The 24,046-nt window shown below is 38.1% G+C and overlaps 1 protein-coding gene across 1 annotated transcript; it reads left to right on the top strand.

The window, feature by feature from the left end:
- Positions 1-945: 945 nt before the first annotated feature.
- LOC105945062 (vomeronasal type-2 receptor 116-like) lies at positions 946-21,774 on the top strand. The gene is given in 9 exon segments (XM_045141389.1): positions 946-950; positions 1,540-1,693; positions 2,647-2,716; positions 3,435-3,525; positions 5,626-5,662; positions 15,841-15,981; positions 17,630-17,753; positions 20,814-20,864; positions 20,867-21,774. Coding segments are annotated over 9 exon segments (1,581 nt in total).
- Positions 21,775-24,046: the final 2,272 nt, after the last annotated feature.

Below are 24,046 nucleotides of genomic sequence, written 5' to 3' on the forward strand. Positions count from 1 at the left end.
TCTCTCTTTCTCTCTCTCTATTTATCTCTCTGTCTGCCTCAGTTTCTTTCAAATAAATAAATAAGTAAAATATTTAAAAACTCAATTGTGAAAAATGAAATTATATCTTCAAGTTTGAAATGTAAGAATGTGTATCATCTTCAGTCTTATCTTCAGTCTTATTAAACACAGTGCACAAGACATAGTGATTTTGTCAGCTTGGGTGGATTTGTAAACATATGTGGCATTACGAGGACCGGATAATAGTGTGTCAATAATGTCTCTTTTCTTAAGCCGGGTGTGGTGGCGCACGCCTTTAATCCCAGCACTTGGGAGGCAGAGGTAGGAGGATCACCATGAGTTCGAGGCCACCCTGAGACTCCATAGTGAATTCCACGTCAGCCTGGGCTAGAGTGAGACCCTACCTCGAAAAACCAAAATAATAATAATAATAATAAAATAATAATAATAATGTCTCTTTTCTTGAAAGGAAAAATTAAGAGGTGGGATATTCACCCTGGATATAGGTGTTCCTATGAGTTGTACTCCTGGTCTAAATAAAGAGGGAAATTCAGCTGAATGCCAGAATTCACCTCTCTCTTATTACCCCAGATGTGTGAAAGCAATCTCGCATTTCCTGCCACTATGCCTTTTCAACCATGATGGTCATTACTCTCTCAACTGTAAACTAAAATTAACTTTTGTAACCTTGTTTCATGTCAGGAATTTGATCATAGCAATACCAAAATATCTGATTTACTTATCTGGAGCTATATGTCAGGAGAAAAAAGTAGGGGTTCGTGTAGGTTTCATTAGGAAAGGTTATGAAGCCTTTTAAAGGTGGAGCCACAGTGGAGAAAGTTTGTCACTCAATGGGAGCCCCCAGGTTTATAGTGTAGTGATTCCCCGAGTCCTGCATGCCAATGTGACTCAGCTCCCACTCATGCCTGGCGTAGCTTCCCCACCATGACGTAAGGGAAATGAAGCTCTTTCTACCCATAAATTGCTTCTGGTATGGTATTTGTTAACAGCATTCAAAAACTATTACATGTACCAAAACCATATATTGGAAATAACTATCCTCATAACAAATGATGATGGGAAAAATGGATATTTATAGATAGAGGAAAAATCAACCAAGAACCATATTTCTCACCATATGAAAAAAAATAAATTGAAAATTAATTAAAGAGCTCAATATAAGATATAAAACTTTGAACTTGAGGTATATGTAGGACAGATTCTTCAATATAGAGTAGGACATCCCTGAAAGGGCTTCAATGGCTCAAGTAAAAACTGCAAGAAATGGACAAATAGGAATGTATGACATTGAAAAGCAACTGGGCAGAAAGCAAAGAGTTAGCAGAGCAAACAGGCATTCTCAGAAGGGAGACAATTCACTGGAAAGATAATTATTTTGTGAACCTAGTTAATATTTGAAAGTTGAGCCCCAATCTTGTCACCTATCATTGAATCAATAAATAGATGTATGAGAGGAATATTTAAAATAAGAAAAAATGTCCAAATGTATGGAAAAAATTCAAAAATTTTTGCCTCTAGGAAAATGCAAATCAAAACCAAACTCGCTCAAGTTAGGGAGACTATAATTATGAAAATAAACCACAACTCTGATGAAGAATTGTCATTAAAAACGGTCCATAGAGTTTCCAATGGGACTGGAGCCCGGTGCTGCAACTGTGGGAATGGGCACGAAGTAATTCAGATCTGAAAGTAGACGCAGCAGATGACTTGTTGGTGTCTCTTTTGGGAAAACACCTAAGTTATCGACATCAGCATATCACACAAACATCGGTTTATCACATTTTGACCCAGAATACTCAAGATATGGAATCAGACTGCATACCCATTTTCACGTGAATGAGTAGTGAAAATTACATACCTGCCTACCTACCTATATACATACACATGAACATGTACAGTGGAACTTTATTTAGACTTAAAAGAATCATAGTAAACATTAGGAATGTAGATGACTCAGTGGTTTGTCATGTTAAGGAAAATGAATTAGATTCAGAACATACTGTATTTTCTCTCATAGTTATATTTTAAATTTTATTTTTGTACTAATGGTAATAGAATAATAAAAATTTGGGGAAAAGAACTAGTGTAAAAGGAGCTTGGAGAGGGAAGCTAACATGGAAATGGGTGATAAAGAACAAGAACAGAAATATATTCACTTTCACATTCAAAATATAAATAAGTCTATGTTCCCCTGATTTGTTTGTTTCTTTCTTTTTTTGGTCTTTTTGTGATTTTTTTTTCAGTGCTGAGGACTGAACTCAGGGCCTGTGCTTGCTAGGCAGGTGCTCATCCACTGAGCTAATACCCAGCCACTAAATAAATATATGGGGCATGCCACACAGGGGGGATATTTGTGCTAAAGTAGGGATAAAGTGAGAACAGGGTGAGGAATAAACAGTTGATGGAAGAGCAATATGCTCAAATTACATGTCATATGAATTTATATTTCACATAGAAATATATCATGTTGCATGTTAGAAATGAAAAGAATGAAATAATGACAGTAAATCCTAATGAAAACAGGCTCAACACTCTGCACAGAAATTTCATTTTCCATCTTCACGGATGAATTTTCTTCCCCTTCTATGGCTGATTCTCCCTATTTTCTCTGTGTCTTCCTCTTAGAATCCTCCAGGAGCATTCTTCACAGAACCAGTAAGTAAAGATTTGAAAATATTAATCGGATTTGAAATAAGTAAGTCAGGACCAGCGAGCCTTATTTCAAGCCCCAAGATATTTCAGCTTACATAAAATGAATTATCCTAAATTTGGGCAACTTTCTATGCATGCCATGTTAATAAAAGCAGGCTTTTCATCCTAGACTCATTTATTGATTATCCAACTGGCAACACATAATGTGAAAGCAACAACAAAAATAATTCCTGGGCTGGAGAGATGGCTTAGCAGTTAAGCGCTTGCCTGTGAAGCCTAAGGACCCCGGTTCGAGGCTCGGTTCCCCAGGTCCCACGTTAGCCAGATGCACAAGGGGGCGCACGCGTCTGGAGTTCGTTTGCAGTGGCTGGAAGCCCTGGCGCGCCCATTCTCTCTCTCTCCCTCTATCTGTCTTTCTCCCTGTGTCTGTCACTCTCAAATAAATAAATAAATAATGAACAACAAAAAAAATTTAAAAAAATACTTCCTTACTTAGATGGTGTGAGTGCAGTTTATCCATAAAACATAAGATTAAATTTCACCTGAAATCCTATATTAAGATAAGAGTATAACATGGAGGAAAGCAAGGTAAAAGATGAGAAGCGGGGTCTTCACAGGGTATTGGTCTGTGAGAGCTGAGGAACAGGGATGAAGGTCATGTGTTAGAGCAAAAGTATGAAGCTAAGTGTCTGCATTGATATTGAGCGACTGACTGGGAGGTGCTGAGCTTGTCATGATTATTTTCTTTCTTGCTTACTCAGACAATGGAGTTGTGAAATATCACAAGCATAAAACTGCTGTGGAGAAGTACATGGACCATACAGTAAATGCTCTGATGCTGATGGCAGTGAGGTATGTGAGGATTCTCTCTGCTTGAACAATGGACTAAACGTGTCTTCATGAGCTATGATGGGGAGGAAGCCTTTCTGACCTTTCCATCTCACATCTTGGTTTGGAAACTCTGATGGAATCCATTTACATGATTTCAGATACTATTCATCCAAATGGCTTGTTGGCATTAGTCTGGGACCGAATATGTTCAGGAGATTATTCCAGTGCCACTCCTGCCTGGAAATGCATGACCTCATAGCATCTGAAACAACAGATGATCCTCACATTTTTTTTTTAACTTATGTTTTTGACCTTGAGGTAGACCCCGGATACAGAGCCCCAGGGCTGTGTTCTGTACATCTCAAGGGAGGGTGACACAAACTGGAAAGAAATAACTTAAGGATTTAAATATTCTCTCTAGTCATCAACAGCTGTAAGGGTAGATCCACAGATAAGCAGGCATATGTGATGTGTGTGTCTACTACATTCTGCACATTACGTCTGAGCTCAGACTGAGAGTTCCCAGAAATGGGGAAGATGAACAGTTTTATTTTGTCTTATTTCTTGTGTTGCTTTCTGTTCTTCTCTGCCATTTGACAGAAACAAAGCTGCTTTTGGAGAATAAAGTAAACCACAGAACATGATGGAGATATGTGGAAGGATTGTAGTTTTGAAATTGTGACATCATGGAAGCCTAGGAGAGAAAAATATTTAAGGAGAAATCTTTACCAGTAAGTGTCAGATTGATTTCTTAATTTTCTATTTGAATGTCATGAATCATATATAAGATATCTGTAGATGGGTACACTAACACTTGGTGGATCCCTTGCTCTTTTCTTCCCAAGCATACAACTTGTGAATGAACCAAAATTTATTTTGTCTTTTACTGAGCAGTATTTTCCCACAGCCAAATGTATCTGATTTTTTTTAAACTCCAATGTACAAATCTAGAATCTGTCAGACACCATGCTTTCTACTTTGCTCCATATTTGATCCTCCTTCTCTTGATCATAAACACCACTGATATTTGTTCAGTATTAACTGGTAGACACAAAGTGTTCCTTTAGGAATTTGCTCATCTTTCATCCATGAGCACATAATTCCTAAAGTATGTAAAGTGAAAACAATTTATTTATTTATTTTTATTTTTGTTTATTTGAGAGCACCAGACAGAGACAGAAAGAAGGGAGGGGGGGGAGGAGGGAGAGAATGGGCACGCCAGGGCCTCCAGCCAGTGCAAAAGAACTCCAGATGTGTGTGCCCTCTTGTGCATCTGGCTAACTTTGGGGTCCTGGGGAATTGAGCCTCGATCCGGGGTCCTTAGGCTTCACACTAAGCTATGTCTCCAGCCTGAGAACAATGTTCTTTCTCTGCCTCACCCTGGACAAACATTTCAAAGAGATGCTAATTCTCAAATAATGTGTATACAAGATTCCATGATATTTCCTTACTTTTGAAATTGGGTAAAGGAAGAAAGCTGCCAACTATAGATTTTTTTTTATACTGCATTTTATTTGGACATAAGAATTGCAAGGATTTGAAATATAATCAGTCAGGTATTTGTACAATTTTCCAACTAATACATCAATGAAGCACACAGTTAAGAAAAAAGTGTAGAATATTTGTATTCCTGGTAGAATAGAATGTGTCACTCATTGTTATGATTACTTACATCCTGTTGCAGTTATGTTTGCATTGCTTCTAGAAATCACCCTACCAAAGGCAACTTGTGAGAACAAAAGGTTTATTTTGGCTTACAGACTCAAAGGGAAGCTTCATGATGATAAGGATAAGGATGGCATCACCTCCTGGCCAACATCAGGTGGACAATAGCAACAGGAGAGTGTGCCAAACACTGGCAAGGGGAAACTGGCTATAACACCCATAAGCCTGCCCCCCACAATACACTGCCTCCAGGAGGCATTAATTCCCAAATCTTCATCAGCTAGGAACCTAGCATTCAAACCACCAATAATTATGGGGAACACCTGAATCAAACCATCACCCTTGCCTTCTGAGATCCTAAACTGGCAAGTGTTACAAATGGTAGCTGCTTTCTTTTAATAGCAGCAATGACATGTACAAACGCGTTTTCTTTATTCCTCTTCTCATTTTTTTTAGATTACATGGAAAGTTTGTACGGATACATCATGTGTTGGTAACGTCATTCCCCTCTCCCCATGCCTACGCCAGGGGGCCCTGCTTAGTGGGATTGCTGGCGTTCACGATGGAGTTGTGAGGAATAAGCTGTGACTGCAGCAGTGTCATTGTGGAGGAGGCAGTGATGTTGGATATTCGCTTGGACCCTGTGGCTCTTACATTTTTTCTGCCCCCTCTTCCACAAAATTCCCTGAGCCTTGGTGAGTGTGCTGTAAGTCTACTTTAGTGTTGAGCTCTCAGGAGCTTCTGGATTTCTGCCTAAGTGAATTCTGAGTATCCTTGGTGTCTCTCTCCATCACCCTGGCTCAGGTTGTCAGGCTCGCCATAGAAATGGTATTGTTGGTCATCATGCCAGTTTCTCTGTTTTCACATGTGCTTGGGGTTGTTCACCTGCTGACATGGAGTCAGTGATGCTTGCCCTGTTGATAGATTTTATTGACCTTTCTTCTTGCTGCTTTCTGGAAAAGAAAAACAGATCCTCCAATGGAGAGTAAGATCAGGATAGGTTAAAGTGTACAGGAATTGTTAATTTAGAGATAGTCTGTTGGCTATAGAATCACTTTTGGCCATAGCCTAGTGGGTGGTTCTCAGTGGAGTTCATAACCTTGGTCTCCATTCTGACTTGGTTTCTAGTTGAAGTTGTGGTTTTCTAGCCACTGAGTTGATTGCCTAGCTGATCAGAAAGCCAATGGTTACTTTCCTAGGGTGTGTGTCACTACTGCATAGGTGTGTACATATTGACATGATGGTTGCTCGCATATAGCAGGGTTTCCTGTTTACTCATACCATTGTTGGCTGCTTTTGCCCAACATCTCGTGTGGTATTTTCAGCACTATTTTGGTGATCCATCTAGTATTTCCTTCCAGATTCAGCTAGATCCCTTCATATATTGCACAGATGGCAGGCGGTTTCTTTTCCCCTTTGGTGAGCAATCAAGTGCTTTAACAGAAGCTTTTCTTGGTTTGGGGACCTCATAGGTGTCTTAGGTCAACAGCTTAACATAGGTTTTAACCAGTTTCTGCTTATATCCTGAAAGTTCTTCCACTTATGGTACACCTGCGATCTGTATATCTGGTCATTTTAGAGTATCCCACAGTTCCTCATATTCTGTTCAGATGATTATTTTTTGAAATTATCAAGTTTTTTTGTATTCCTGAACTGTGTCTTCTATCTTGTCTTCCTGTCTGAGGTTCTGTCCTCCACAAGAATACCTCTATTAGTGAATGATTCTAGCAGGCTTTTATAAGCTCTACTTGGTTTTTATCTTCTGTTGCCCTTTTGTTTGTTGCGTCCTTCCCTTGGTGGAGTTCCAATTTCAGGACATCGTTTGATTTTCTTGATGCTTCCTGAAATTCATTCTTGCATTTAATCACTTCTTCATCAAGCTTAATCAGCTGGCTATTGGGATCTTAAAGTTTTGGATTTACCTTCCGTTCATTTATCTCCCTTTTCAGGTCTTTCTGACTTTCCTCAAGTAAGTTAAACATAGTGATGAGAGCTGTGTGCTGTAAGAGATGATTCTGCTCAATTTCATTTATGTGATTATTGTTCTTTTGATGATTTGCTTTCAGTTCAGCGATTTCCTTGGTCAGGACAAATAAACTTATTGAGCTTTCATTTTTGAATTAAATTCCTATTGTCTCCTCTATGTTTTTATTGGAGAGTACCATTGTGGGACTAGGCAGCTTTGGTGGAAATCTTTCAGTGTGCTGTCTCATTTCTTTTTTGCTTTGTGTCTACATCATAGGTATTTTTTTATTAAAGAAGAAGAAAGTATTTGCTCTTGAATGATCTTCAGTGAGTGTTCTGTTTTGGGTTCGACCTAAATTAGAGCATTACGCATTGTATCCACAAATATACAGGTTGTGGAAGTGTCAAGTGTGCCTGTTTCTCTGGGCTGTGGCTGATAGGAGAGCTGTGGTTAGTTTGGCATCTCTTCATCAAATGATCACAGCCATGACTTGCCTATGGGGCTTTGGGGCCTTAGCACTTTCTCCTGTTCCCCTACTATGCCCAGCTTAGGATGTTGTAGAGAACTCACTAGTACCCTCTGGCCAGTGGTTACCAGATATTCCTGTTCTCCCTATCTGGGGAAGGAGCACTGTGTCAAGGGGATGCTGGTAGGCAGATGCTAACAGTGTGGGGAAGATTAGGGGCAGACGGGGTGGGGGGGGTCACTGGGCTCCAGGTACCAGGCTGGAGTTTGAGCCTGCAGAGTTGGCATCAATTGGATGCACAGGCCCCAGGTACACAGAGCAACTCAACATCCAAAAGTGCATAGACCACAGTCACACCAAGCCCCTCACTAGCCTAAAGTGAAAAGACCCTAGACATGCAAGTGCCTTGAATGCATAGGCCCCAGAGTCACTGGTCGCCTATCCAGCCCCAAATGCACAGGCTGCAGATATGTTGAGTTCCTCACCAGCCCAGAGCTCATAGGCCCAAAATATTCTCACTAATTAGGATTTTCTTGAATATTACTCAATGTCCCAAGTTTTAAATTTTTAGGCCCAGACACGTGGTGCCACCCACAAGCCCAGAGCTCACAGGAACCAAACACACCAGTGCATGAGGATTTTCTTTATACAACACAACATCTCTATGTTAGATTTTTCAGGTAGAGAATTCTACTGAGCTTCATTTTCTCTTACAGTAGTAGCATATTTGTTTCTATCTTCTTATTTCAATAATTTATGAAATGTATTTGCAAAATTTTACCAGTATGTGATCTACACACATTTAATCTTAATGGTTGATGTCAGTTATTCTTCATATCAAGTGTGCACGATTCAGGCTTTGAGTTGTACAACTTTTAGCTTTCATCTCCAAGCGGATGTCACAGAATTTCTCATTAATAACGCTATAGGTAGCCATAAAGTCTAATCGTAAGTAATATAGGAGCCTCTGTAGTACAGTTTTCCTATGTAAGAGAAAGATGCTCAACTCTGAAACACTATGTGCAAATGAAAATTTAGAGAAAAAATTAGGTCATATGTTTCTGGATCCACTGGTAGATAACAATCATGAGGAAACAGAAACAGACACAGAGGAGTCGTAGGAAACTTGGCGAGACTGTATAGCAGGTTTTCTGTGAAAGGACGCCTGCTTGATCAGATATTGTTTAAACAATGGGGAGAATTGAGACTGACAAGATACCTCTATTGGCTTTATGAACATAGTATCCTGAACACAGGGACTGCCATAAAAGCAGAACCACTTCCAGTCATTCTAACTCATTAGGGATAAGGAAGAGCCAGAAGATGCACAATGTACCTGAAGATTTCAACAGTGTTGTGACTCTTCCTGACTCAAGTTCATCACTGGTTTCCAAACTCACTCCTTTCTTCCCTAGAGGTATATTGGAATCTGTATTCCAGTATATACTTTATTACATTAGGTAAGTTTACATATCAACTATTTGCCACTGTCCATGAAGTAATTATGAAAAACACAGCATTTCTCCCGTGTTCAATCATATTTCATGTCAGTATGGAAGAGTGACGTTGGGCAGGACAGGAGGCTTAGCACTTAAAGGGTTTGCCTGCAAAGCCAAAGAACTTAGGTATGGTTCCCAAGGTCCTATGTAAGCCAGATGTACAAGGTGGTGCAAGCATCTATACTTCATTTTCAGTGGCTGGAGGCCCTAACACTCCCATTGTCTCTTTCTCTTCCTCTCTCTCAAATACACAAATAAAAATTACATAAAACAAACGAGTGATGCTGTGGGAAACGAATAAAAATCACATCACTGAACTAATAGCATTTAAGTGAAGACACTTTGATTTCCTGAAGATAAAAACCTGGATGGGCACAGTGATTGTGCCCAAGTTGACAGGGAAAATGGCAGACACCACTGGGAAAGATGCTAAGAACCTCTTAACTTAGTATCTCTGTGCGTATATAATTATTTTCATATTGTATAGGGCATAATAACACATCATTTATTTTGATGGATAGAAACAAAGGCAGATTGGGCATTAAAACATCTTATCTGTAGCAAGAAGCAAATTGCTACAGACTAATCTTGGAGCTTAGGAACAAGGTTCTCAATTTTGAAAAAAAAATATTATGGGGGATAAGCAGGAAATCCTTTAATATTTAATTAATTTCTTTTGTATTTTCATCATGATACATGTAAATAATGTATTTTGAGATTATTCTCACCAATCACCCACTAACACACTTCTTTTGCCCATTCTTTCACACCTTAGGTTCATGAATTTTTTATACATATTTAATTAAGTTGGGGTCACTTGCATGTTTGTAGGTGGAAGCTATTCATCATGAAATGGGAAACTTGTCAGTGGTTACATTACTGATGAATATGATTTCTCTTCTCCAGAATAGTAGCGGCCATTTTCATAGTACTCCACTCTCCCAGCTACCAGGAGTTGTTATTATTGCCCATACTAAGTGACTACTCTATGCTTAGACTCAAAAAGGACATCAAAGATAGACCTTTGAAGGTCGAAGGAACCTCCCAGAAAATAGGAGAAAGTCTTCTTACAAAGCAAAGTGAATCCTCAATTAAGACTAAACATATTGTATAAGGTAAAATGTCAAAAGGCACAGCTTGTTACAAGTTTACTAAAAACGTAAACAAACCTTGTTTTGTTGGTGATACGAAAAGCAAGATAATTGTGAATAGGAAAATAATTGATTTAGGCCTATTTGCATATAATTCATCAAATGTTTGAAAGGCTGATTGCAAAATACAAATTATTGAGTTCTTCATAGAAATTATAATAGTCCCAGTTAAATGTGGAATTGTAAACTCCAAAATGACTTTTTTGAACATAACCCGTTATAATTCTAGATATTAAATGTTCATAAAAGAACAACTTAGAATAAGTGATTATATAAGTCATTTCAATAAGTGAAATGTTTTAATCATGAAGTCAAAATACATCTACAGAAGTACTCTAATGAGCTGCAATATATACATGGAAGACTTAAAATAAGAGAATAATATAGGAAATCAAAATGATACTTTTTCAGGGTACCCAACAGTTTAAGGGACCATAAAGTTTTCAACACTTGAAATACCATCAAATCCCCAGTTTTCTCTGCTTACTTGGTAATGTAGAAGTCCACTTGTGATACAAATATAAAGAGAAATGCAAAGCAAATGCAGAGAACAATGTCAGAAGAGTTACATTCATAACCACTAACAACACAGTAGTTTTGCATTGATAAACAATGATTGCCGGTAACATACGTCATCCTATCCTGCTTCTATTACCTGTTTGGATCTCACACATGATTATACACACAGTTTCCACATGACTTTTTCCTGCCTATGTCCCCTGTGGCCAGAATTTCACAAGGGGGTCTGCAGAGTCAGACATGCTAGTTTGGGCACAAGTAATAAGTTTTCATGTCTCCTCCCACCCACACTGCCTGACGACTGATTCCAATGAGAGTCAGATTTTCCCATCTCCATGTCATTCTTCCTACCTGCATCGTCACTTCTAGAATTCCACATGTGAGTCTGGGTGCAGAGACCGTCTCTGTGCCCTCCCTATTGCTTGTGCCACCTGCTGCTAGGAAGCTACATGCTATAGGATGCTCTACCACTGCATCCTGAAAACATTACTAAGGATGGTATTGTGGCACCAAATGAGAAATACTCATAAGAATTCCAGACAGTGAATTCAAGTTTATAAATATACACAGTGAATATAAAAAGGCATAAATAAATGCCCAAATGAAATCAAAGAGAAATCAACCAACAATAGAATGAATTCTAAGAGGACATAAATGAGTGCTGAGTGAATTCCAAGACAAAAGAAGCAAACAATAATTAAATAGAAATTTCAAAACAGGATATTATAATGGAATTCTATAAATGGATAACGTGCTGATGAAAAACCAAACTGAATTTTTTGGGAAACTAAAAGCCCAATAAGTCAAATACAAAGCTCTGTGGGAATCCTCTCCAATAAATCGTCTCCAATTTGTCTTTTGAAGGACAGATTATCAAGAGTTAAAGACAGGGTAAAAAAATTAATGCTTCTGTCAAAATTAATAAGTTTGAAATGTATGAAGGAAACAAGTGATAGTTGTAACACTACAGAAGGAAAAAATACAAATTACAGGGCTTGAAAAAAATAAACCCTTTACTAAGGTTATCAAATTTATTGGAAAAAATGTAGAAGAAAATTTCCCATATGTAGTAAAAAAAAATTGCTGTTCAGATACAAGGGGCCTAGAAAACAACAAGCAGTCAGAACCCAAAAAAGAAACTACTAAGGTCATGCTGTAGTAAAAACTGTAAATATACAGAACTAGGACAGGTTACTGAGAGCTCATGGCAGAAGCATTCAGGAACATACAAAAGCAAGCACATCAGGATAGATGATGTTTCAACAGACCCTAAAATCAAGAAAGGCATGCAAGATGAGCTTCAAATATTCAATAATCACAATATGCACAACCAAAAGGTTATATCCCCAAACGATATGCCATAGTGGAGAAAAACTCGCTACAATAAAAGAAGGCTCAAGGAAACGTTGCACACTGAGGTGGCCCTGCTGAGGATACAAGGAGTACTTCAGATTGTGCAGAACAGAAAGCACGTTCTAAACACTACAGGCAAATAACCAACAGTAATACAATAATTAAGCAAATTAAAAATAAGAAAACATCACTTCAGCCATGAGAAGTGAACAGAAGGGGATGAGAACAGAGGAGAGGACAAAGGAGACATGTGGTTTGAAAGTAGAAAAGCTAAGTTTGTGGTATGAGGCTTAGCTGGGGGAGGTTAAAAGAGAAGGGGAGGAAGGGAACCAGAGTTTGTTTTAAAACACCATAATGAAGCAAATCTTTGCAAATCAATAAGAAATAAATTTACATGTCAACAATAACTCAGGACATGTGTGGTCTTCATTCTCCAATTAAAGTCTCAGTACAAAATTGGGTCAGAAAAGAGAAATCTTTCTTGGCCTCCAAACAACAACAACAACAAAAAGCCTTACCATTAAAGACATGCTATATTTGAGGGAAGAGATGGAACTTCCTTTCTAACTATGGCATTTCAGGTTGGTTATCAAGTCAAGCCTTAGAATCATCTGTCAGTGGTTATCTGGATTAGTTTATCCCTGGGCAGCTTTTCTTGACTAGGTAATTCAGGTGGGAATATCCCATTTAACCGTGGGCTGGACCATCCCAGAGCAGAGACTCTGAGGTGTGTAACAGGGAGAGCTGGCTGCACAACCCAGTCTTCGCTAGGCTCTGCTGCCTGTCAGACGACTCTACGGCTTGACTCGATAACCAACATGAAACACCGATGTCAGCTGCTTTACCAGGCCCAGTTGTCATGCCTGCCCTGCCAAAAGCTTGCTCAATGATTTTGACTACTAGGTAAGATTATCCGGAAGTGTAATCTGAAATGAATCCTTCCTCCTTTAGCTTTATTTTTTTTATTTTTATTTTATTTTTATTTTATTTTTTGCCAGGCTCCTCCCCGGCAGGCAGGTAGTGCTGAGGAGGGACCAGGCCAGCTGGTTCCCCCCAAGGGGTTGAGGAGAAGGGCGGACCTCGGACGACTCAAAAACCTCTCCTAGTCACCGGAGAAAAACCACACTGAGTCGGGAGTCTTGTGGAAGCAGGAACTCACAGGAACTCTCTTTATTGTTGTGAGCAGTTGCCTATATCATGTTGGGGATTAAGGCGGGGATTTTAGGATGGGGGAAGAGGTAAGGGCCAATAGTAAACTGTGACTATTGAAATGATAATTCCAACTCCTGTGTGGAAGTAGCAGGCCAGAAGCCATTAGGCGTCTTGCTGAGTCTGAGGCAGATCACCACACTTTAGCTAGGCTCAGGAAGTTCCACTAGGCCTCACGCCCGGGCCTCTCAAGGCCCAACAATTTTTGTTGGCCATTTTGTCCCAGCAAGGATAAGTTACCGAATACAAGAAACAAACAGAATGGCAAAACCAATGGGCCACTCTTCTAACTCCTGATCAAATATAATTCACACTACAGCTAGAAGAGATACCCATGGCTTCACAGGCATTATAAGGTCCTAATTTTGCCAGAGAAAAAAAGGTAGGATTGGCTGCATATTCAACATTAATCAGGGCATGGCCTTAGTCACAGTATGGTATTACTAAATTATTACAAAATAGAAGTCTGAAAAGGGATTTCTGCATAAACATGAGGTCCTGAGTTGAAATCCACAGCCTGCATATAAACTTTTGGCATGGTGATGTGCATCTATAATCCGAAGACTAGGTGAGTTTGAAACAGTACAATCCGTAAAGATTGCTTGCTTGCTACTCTCACCAAATTAGTGAGATCTAAGCCATGAAAAGATGATGTGTAACTTATTTGAGTAAAACAACTGACATTGATTTATGGCGTATACACTCAAACAAGCATGTGTCTTTTTACACACACACACACACACACACAATGTGGTCTCCCAAAAACATGAAGATGAATATTACCCCTATATACACACCAAAATACCATAAAGTAGATTACTGTTTCATTTCTTTTTCATTGCTTGCAATTGGGAATACCAAGTTCTAGATATTTATAGACATTTATTGTGCAGTACAGGTCTATTTTCAAGTTCATGAAAGACATAGTCTCTCCCCATTTTTTTTTTTTTTTACCAGATCTTCATGTGCTGAAGATGAAACCAGCTCTTTAGGTTTACTTACTGCAGCATAAATACATTTATGTATGATCTGATATTACAAAATTTAAAAATACTTACTTGATCACTTTGTCATGTGGTTTCATAACCTCACATAACGGTGAATGATTACATGAGAACTTCAGGAGAAAGCATCATTTATCACGTGTATTACATGTCTACTCTATTCAGGTTATCCTGTTTGAAGCCTCATCCATAATGATCACTGTGTTTCTTTTCAGTTTGCCAGTCAAAAAAATATCAATATATTAGAACACTGATTTTTGCCACTGACAAGATCAGCAGGAATCCCAGTGTTTTCCCCAGCATCTCAGTGGGATGTTATTTCCATGATTCCAAGTGTGATGATTCACTTAAAGTTATCCCTTATCTAACTTGGATATATATATTTATAGCTGTAGATGACATTCATGTTATGTAAAACTTACAGGACCAACATGGGCAGCAAGTAGCAAAGTTGGGACATTTCTGAAGCTCGTTGAATTAGCACGGGTGAGACTTTGTGATGTGAAGCATATAAATCCTGCCCCTTTATTACCATTCTCATGTGCTTAGGGATATTTAAGGATGGGACTTGTTTTATGCACGTATTGTCACTTATAGTTCAAAGAGATAATAATCAGTGCTTTGGTGGGACATCAAGACTGTTTTTAAAATTTGATAGGAGAAACTGTGGGGACATAGAAAGGGATTCCCTACAACCCTTTAACTGCTTATTAATTTTCCAGAAGCTTATTGGTAGTGAAATATGACTATTAATGGGGTGAAAATCAGCATTCTCACCATTCTTCCAAAGTGGTGTTTAACACAATTCAGATCATATACTGAGTTTTTGTTGTTGTCCTTGTTTATTATTTCCAATTCCCTTCCTTGGGTTGATTTCTATGTTCTGCATCCTTTAGATCCACTATGGCCCATTTCATTCTATTCTAAGTGACCATTATCAGTATCCTGATCTATATCAGATCGCCCCCAAGGACACAAGGCTGCCTTTTGCCATGGTCTCCTTAATGTTTCATTTCAATTGGACCTGGGTGGGGCTGGTCATCTCTGATGATGATCATGGTATTCAATTTCTCTCACACTTGAGAGAAAACATGCGAGGAAGTGAAGTCTGTTTAGCTTTTTTGAATGTAACTCCATTAAACACGGGGTTATACATGAAAAAGTCTGAAATATATCATAACCAAATTGTGACATCATTGGCAAATGTTGTAATCATTTATGGTGAAATGAATTCTACACTGGAAGTGAGCTTTAGACGATGGGCTTATTTAGACATCCGGAGGATCTGGGTTACCACCTCACCGTGGGATGTCATCACAAATAGAAGAAACTTCGTTCTTGACTCATTCTGTGGGACTTTCACTTTTTCTAACCATCATCATGAGATTCCAAATTTAAAAAAAATTATTCAGACAATGAACACTTCCACATATCCAATAGACATTTCTCTGATGAGATCAGAATGGATGAACTTTCATTGTTCAGACATTGATTCTAAATGTAGAATGCAGAGTGTTTACAGAACACCTCATTAGAATGGTATGCAGATCAAGGATTTGGCATGGCCATGAATGATGAGCATTACAATTTATACAATGCTGTATATGCTTGGGCATATGCCCTCCATGGAATATTAATTCAGCAGGTAAGTGTTAAGCCAGTGATACTTCAATGCCTAGTTGACTGCTCAAAGGTATGTAGTGTCATCAATATTACCTTCTAAGTGGTTCCACACATGTTCAAACACTGGTGCTGAGGCATACATTTCCAAATTATGAATACTTATATATTGTTTCATTTCATAGGGAATAAATCTCAATATGAGGTTATTAGTTACTTTTGCGGGGGACAATATCTGACAAAAGCAACTTAGTGGAGAATGGTTTCACTCTGGCTCACAGTTAAAGAGTACAGTCCATCATGTTGGTAGTGGTATGGACACATGGGTATGAAAATAACTATGTCCATGGTATACACAGTCTGTAAGCAGAGAGTGATGAATATATGTTTTCTGCTAAATTTTGCTGATTATAGACCCTTGTCCCACTTGGCACAATTTTTCCTAGTTTAGCTACCTAAGATAGAAATTCATTAAAGACACGTGCATAGATTTGTGTCCATGTTACTTTTAACTCCAGTCAAGTAGATGACCATGACAAACCATCACTGTGTGTATACATGAAAAGAAGACAGTGAAATTAATGACCCAGTTTTGAGTAACCTATGTTTCATGTGACAGATGTTCTTGATACCATGCTCAACTGATTTAAGTATTTGAAACGTAATTGCAGGTTTTTTTTCAATCATGAAATGCTTGAGTACCAAGATGCGATCTTGGTTTTCCCATGCCAGAGTATCCTGGATTAGTGTAATTGACAGGTTATATGATTTGATAAAGTATTCTGTATCATGAATATAATGTTGTTTTGGTTTTCATAAATGTAATGTGTTTAAAGGATTATTTCATTAACCTGACCTAATGCTTGGTGATCGTTTTAGCAGTTTCCCCAAAAAGAAGCTTATAAAAACTTATAAAAATATAGTAATATTTAATTTATCTGTAGAATTTCATTTATTCCACACTATTGGGTACATGCAATGAAGTCTCCTTATGAGGTATGAGTTGCAAAAAAAGTGGAGTATTACCCACATCACACATTATGTATATATGTGCATACATACTTAATTACAAAATGATATATCTCTTATTTTTACTACACTCTGAAGAACATTCAATTCATAAGCCCTCTTGGAGACCTAGTGACAATTAATGAGAAAACAAAAATTGATGCAGACTATGTTATTCTCCACATGGGGCAATTTGGACAAGGTTGTAGAATAAAGGACAGTTTTCCCCATATGTAACTCTTGGTCAGCAATTGTATTTGTTTGATGAAACAATACAGTGGGTCCAGGGAGTAAGCAGGTATGTTTTATCTAACTGTAATGTTTTATTCTCAATGTATTTTTATTTACTTTATTTACTACGTAAATAGCAAAAATCATGTGGGGCAATGTGGTCATTTGGTCAAGGACAACATGTTGTTTAAGATTTGTTTTTCAAGGTCCTTGGTTTTCTTTCTATCTTTTGAAAGATATTTGGAAATAACAAAATATTTTATCAACAACTCCATATGTATGAAAACATACAGAGTATTAAATGGAGCATCACACTGCATTTATATTGCAGGTTGAGAAAATAAGTTTATTAATGCCACATTGTTTTGATATATACTTATAAATGATGTAGATGAAATTCCGACCTGTTACAAGCACATTCTGGTTTTCCTCAGTTTCCCTCATCTGTGTTCAGTGAGACTTGCAGGCCTGGTTTCAGGAAGTTCCCACAGGAAGGAAAGGCAGCCTGCTGTTTTGATTGTTTCCCCTGCCCAGTAAATGAGATTTCTAACAAAACAAGTAAGCTGATGGTTTAGGAAATAATTCTCCAGTTTGAAATTTTTCCACACATACTGGGAATTAGTATCTACTGACGATATACAAAATAATTCAGAAATAAAAGTTAATTTTAAGAATTTAGGTTATAGCATATCACAAACATTAATAAACTGTCTTAAGAAACATATGTATTCTGATTAAAATATCACAAGTGTTGTTTCAAATATTAAAATATTTAAGGAGCTAATGGGAAATGGTCAGAGATCAAAAATAAGAAAACAAACCGAGTGTGGTGGTGCTCGCCTTTAATCCCAGAACTTGGGAGGCAGAGGTAGGAGGATCACGATGAGTTCAAGGCTACCCTGAGACTACAGAATGAATTCCAGGTCAGCCTGAGCTAGAGTGAGACCCTACCTAAAAAAAAAAAAAAAGAAAAAAAAGAAAAGAAAGAAAAGAAAAGAAAAGAAAAGAAAAGAAAAGAAAAGAAAAGAAAAGAAAAGAAAAGAAAAGAAAAGAAAAGAAAAGAAAAAAGTATGTATTTCTGGGCTGTCAAGCCTACAAGGTTCATCATGGAATAGATGAATAGGTATTATTTTATGTGGCCCTCTATTTTCAGGTGAAAAGAGAAGACAGAATATGAAGGTGGAAAGTTAGAGTAGAAGCTAAAGGCTGCAATAAATATGATCAGAGGGATTGAAATAATGACATAAATAATAATGCATCAATATTTTTATCTATTGGAGCCTGAAACTTACTCTGATACCCAGAGCCCTTTTCCAGAGTACCAGAAATCAAAGGAGGCATGTTAGTAAATGAAGTAAAAGAAAAGAAATAAGCCTGACATTAATCTGATCTTTGATGTGTACCCACTGGATAATGTCATAAAAGAGGATTAAAGTGATATTGTAGGAAAATAAAAACTGGGGCTGGAGAAGATAGCTTAGCGGTTAAGGCATTTGCCTGCAAAGCCAAAGGACCCACGTTTTATTCCCCAGGACCCACGTAAACCAGATGCACAAGGAGGTGCATGCATTTGGAGTTTTCTTTTTTTGCAGTGGCTGGAGGCCCTGGTGTGCCCTCTCTCTCTCTCTCTCTCTCTCTCAAACACATAGATAAATAAAATAGTAAGAAAACTATATAAAAGAAGAAAATAAAAGGTGTTTTATCCAGGTAATACCATAATATAATTACAGTATTCAAATTTATTAAATACAAACTTTATTAGTAATGAATAAGTTCAATATTAACTAAGAAGTTTTTATTTCCATTTTTATATGTAGCCACGTTTTATGTAGAAAATATAGTGGAATTTATGGCCTTATAATATAGAATAATTATGCCATGCCTAGACAATATATAAAATTTATGTGCATAAATTTAGACAACATGATTAAGAGATTAGAGTTATAAACTCAAAAAAACCTTCATTTATGGAAATACTGAATATGAGATACCACATAATTTTTTGTATCCTATTTTATGATTCAATATAATCACAACCAAAATTGTAAAACACCATTATGCTCGATATAAATTATAAGTGGGATGAGTTATTCCCCACTTCACACATTATGTGTCATCTTCATTCTTTTCAAAAATGGCAAATTATCTTGTTCATAATTCTTTACCAATAACTTCTTGACCAAATTCTGCTAGAATAGATTCTTGAGGTAGAATTTGGAGAGATAGAGAAATGGTATGCCCTCTCCAATGAAATGGAGTTAAGCAGTAGTGATATTAGTTTTAATTATATTTGGGGGTTTCCAATTTTACTACTGCTTCTTAAAAATGAATTTTGGGGCTGGAGAGATGGCTTAGCGGTTAAGCGCTTGCCTGTGAAGCCTAAGGACCCTGGTTCGAGGCTCAGTTCCCCAGGTCCCACGTTAGCCAGATGCACAAGGGGGTGCACGCGTCTGGAGTTCGTTTGCAGAGGCTGGAAGCCCTGGCGTGCCCATTCTCTCTCTCTCTCCCTCTATCTGTCTTTCTCTCTGTGTCTGTCACTTTCATATAAATAAAAAAAAAATTTTTTTTAAATGAATTTTGAAACAAGTATATGTACCTACAGCCATCTAGGGAAAAATTCACAGGGCATCACCCTCGATATAGATAGATAGACTTCATAAGAAACAGAACCATAGTGTGAGGGAACAATCAGAGCTTATTGTTTTAAGTTATGAATGTCACAAAAAGTTTTTTTTTAAGACCAAATTGGTCTGGTGGGGTGGCTGAACAGTTAAGGTGCTAGTCTGCAAAGGTAAAGTACCCAGGTGTGATTCATTAGGGCCCACATAAGCCAGGTGTGCAAGGTGGCACATGCTTCTGGAGTTCATTTTCAGTGGCTCAAAGCCCTAGCAACCCATTCTCTCTCTCCCTCCCTCTCTCTCTCTTCCTATATATATGGACAGACTCATGTACCTCTGTCATGTTGGACTGCATTGTTTACAGAAATTTGATGTATAAATTTTCTTGAGGCAAGTCCAACAGACTGAATTTATTTTTTTTATGAGAGATAGTGAGAGTGAACACTCAAGAGAATTGGGGGACCAAGGCTTCCAGCCACTGCAAATTCCAGAACTTTGTGAAACCTTATGTGCATGTGCGACAAAATTATTTTATGGTTAAAAAAATCAGGCTAAAATATAAGGCCAACTGTATGAATATAATACAGATATTTTTAGGCTAAGTACATGACTCGGTGTTTAAGGTGCATGCTTCTCCAACCTAATTACTCCAGGTAAATTCCCCATTACCCATGTGAAGCCAGATGCACAAAGTGGCACATGTATCTGATGTTTTTTTGCAGTGGCTAGAGATACAAGCACACCCGTTCTTGCACTTTCTCTGTCTCCCTATGCTTGCAAGAAATGAATATAAATATTTGTGTAAATACCTGTAATTATGTCACCATATTATGATGGTCTCTATTAATTGGGAATCATGGCTATAGAGCAATCTCCCTTAATTGTCAGTAGGAACAAGGAATACAAATATGGTTCACCTCTAAAATACGTGTTTGTCGTGTGCTGTGACTAAGTAGGAAAGACTGCCACTATCCTGGTGATACTTTGCTCTGTCAGTCACATATGGATCCATGTGTAAAGCACCCAACCGATCAGTACGCCAACATAGAGCAACTCACTGTCTCCAAAAGACTGTGACATTTGTATCTTATGAAGACCCCTTGGGGATGGCTCTGGCTTGCTTGGCCCTGTGCTTCTCTGCACTCACTGCTCTTGTTTTGGGGGTTTTTGTGAAGCATCAAGACACACCGATTGTGAAGGCCAATAATCGAGCAAACAGCTACATCCTGCTCATCTCCCTCGAGTTTTGTTTTCTCTGTTCATTGCTCTTCATTGGACATCCCAACACAGCCAAGTGCATCCTGCAGCAGATCACATTTTCAGTTCTGTTCACTGTGGCTGTGTCCACTATCTTGGCCAAAACACTTACTGTCGTTCTGGCCTTCAAGGTCACTGCTCCAGGAAGAAAGATGAGGCAGTTGCTGGTATCAGGAGCACCTAACTGCATCATTCCCATCTGTACCTTGATCCAACTTGTTCTCTGTGGAATCTGGCTGGGAACATCCCCTCCCTTTGTGGACACTGATGCACACTCGGAACATGGCCACATCATCATTGTGTGTGATAAAGGCTCAGTCACTGCTTTTTACTGTGTCCTGGGAAACCTCAGATCTCTGGCTGTAGGGAGCGTCACTGTGGCTTTCCTGGCCAGAAACCTGCCTGACACATTCAATGAAGCCAAGTTCCTGACCTTCAGCATGCTGGTGTTCTGCAGTGTGTGGCTCACCTTCCTCCCTGTCTACCATAGCACCGAGGGGAAGGCCATGGTGGTAGTGGAGGTCTTCTCTATCTTGTTCTCCAGTGTGGGATTGCTAGGTTGCATTTTTTTTCCAAAGTGCTACATCATTTTATTAAGACTCAGTAGAAATTGTCTTCAGATCATCAAGAAAAAACATATTATTCAACCAATGGATTTTTACATTTTAACTCATATGTATTTATTATTTAATGTACATTCCTGAAGAAACCCTTGCCCTATTGTTACCGCTAAATATCAGGAAGTGGCAAGGTATCCTTCATGTTACAAGTCTTTTCTTGCTCTCTAACAATGTTTATCACCTTCCTTTCACAGCTTCAAGCCTGGCTGCATTCCTTTGTAGTGCCAAGAATAATCATTTTCTCACAACTCTCTCAAATTAGTAAATACAAACATTGGCTAATAATATACTTGTAATATACTGTGTATTTTGTTCCTATCAGTTTTGATACCCAAAAAATGCATCTCATACATTCTTCAGATTGCATTATACAAACCTACTATAGATTGCTGGCTAGAGAAAATGTCTTTGAGACTGTCTAAAAAGGTTGAATTTTAGTGCTAAAGACATATTCAGAGATACAGTGAGGGTATGTTTATGAGCTTGAAGGATATTACCCTTTGAAGGAAGCAGAGGGCTTACATTAACCTGTTTTCAGTATATGTTGGTATTATCAAAGTGTGTGGGATCTACTGGCAAACTTGAAGAATGATGATAACAGGAGGTAAGACTGTGCAGAAGGGGGAAGGTCTTTGTCCATTATGTGAGAAGAAATGGATGCTTTTGAGAAAGTGACACAGTTGAAAATAAACTTGTTGCTACAATGATAATACATTTGTAATTTACTGGATTATATGTCATGAAAACTTGGGTGTTTATAAAACCTCTTGTGAAATAAACTCGAGTTGGTTCTTATTTAAAAGTTTATGAAAATATGAATTACTAAAGTTATTTATCCACTATTATAAGTACTGTAACTTCTGCTGCATATCAGCTGCTGTACAGATGTCATTTGACTCTCAAGGATTCAACTTTGGGGACTGGCTTCTTAATGTTGTAGTATGGAAGAAGTGTGATTAAGAATTAATTCATTGGCTGGAAGGATGGCTTGGCAGCTAAGGCATTTGCCTGCAAAGCCAAAAGGACTAGGTTCAATTCCCCAGGACTCACATAAACCAGATGCACAAGGTAGCACATGTGTCTGGAGTTCATTTGCAGTGGCTGGAGGCCCTGGTGTGCTCGCTCTCTCTCTCTCTCTCTCTCTCTCTCTCTCTCTCTCTCTCTCTCTGACTGTCTGCCTCTTTCCCTCTCTTGCTCTCTCAAATAAATAAATAAATAAATAAATTTTTTTTAAAAAAATTGATTCATTGGTTTTCCTTTTCTATATATATATATATTTATTTATTTATTTATTTATTTATTTATATGAAATTTGACAGAGAGAAAGAAGAGAGAGAGAGAAAATTGGCATGCCACGACCTCCAGCCACTTCAAACAAACTCCAGATGCATGCACCCCCTTGTGCATCTGACACATTGTGGGTCCTGGGGAATCAAACCAGTATCCTTATGCTTTGCGTGCAAACGCCTTAATGCAAAGCCATCTCTCCAGGCCTGCTTATGCTTTACTTGATGCTAGATTACTTTTTTTTTTTTTTTGGTTTTTCAAGGTAGGGTCTCACTCTGGCTCAGGCTGACTTGGAATTAACTATGTAGTCTCAAGGTGGCCTCAAACTCACAGAAATCCTCCTACCTCTGCTTCCCAATAGCTTGGATTAAAGGTGTGAACCACCATGCCCAGCTAGATTACTGTCATCCCTTGTGTTCTGTCTTTACACATACTACTCCCGATTATAATGACATTCATTGTGAGAAATCACATCCAAGGAACCATGCCAAAATCTTTGAAATTCCATTTGGTTATTTTGATCTAAAGCGCTTAGCTTCCTACCTAAAGTAACATAATAAAACTCAAATATGAGGGAACAGATTTCCATGCACAGGAGCAAAGCGTTCAGCACCTGAGACCTTGAAAGAGAATTGTTTAAATCACCCGTCATTTGATTTGCTGCTGAAGGGAATAGCCATAGAGTGCCTGTAGAAGTTTTGTAATAGTGACAGTGTTCTTCATGGTCCATATGAAAGAGAGCCAGCTGTGAGGAATAATCCAAGAGGAACAGGGGATTCTTGGTATTAATGTCAGTTTCCTGGTAAAAGTAAGATAATGATTAATCTTATCACCTTGTTTTTGGTTTTTTTCCCCCTCAATGTTCATATGTTCATTGTCTTTTCTGAAAGAATGTATTAGCATCTTGTTCCCATGAAACATGAACTGATATCAAGCCTGAATGATTTTTGGGACAGTAAAATTTTGAATGTAATATTTAGAGAAGTATAAATCATAGTGACCACAGGAATATATTGTCAGCAGTTTTAATTTTGATTGTTTTCAGCTTGTGTGACATCAAGGATTCTAT

This window comes from Jaculus jaculus, unplaced genomic scaffold (assembly GCF_020740685.1).
Source record: "Jaculus jaculus isolate mJacJac1 unplaced genomic scaffold, mJacJac1.mat.Y.cur u25, whole genome shotgun sequence".
NCBI classification, from domain to species: domain Eukaryota; kingdom Metazoa; phylum Chordata; class Mammalia; order Rodentia; family Dipodidae; genus Jaculus; species Jaculus jaculus.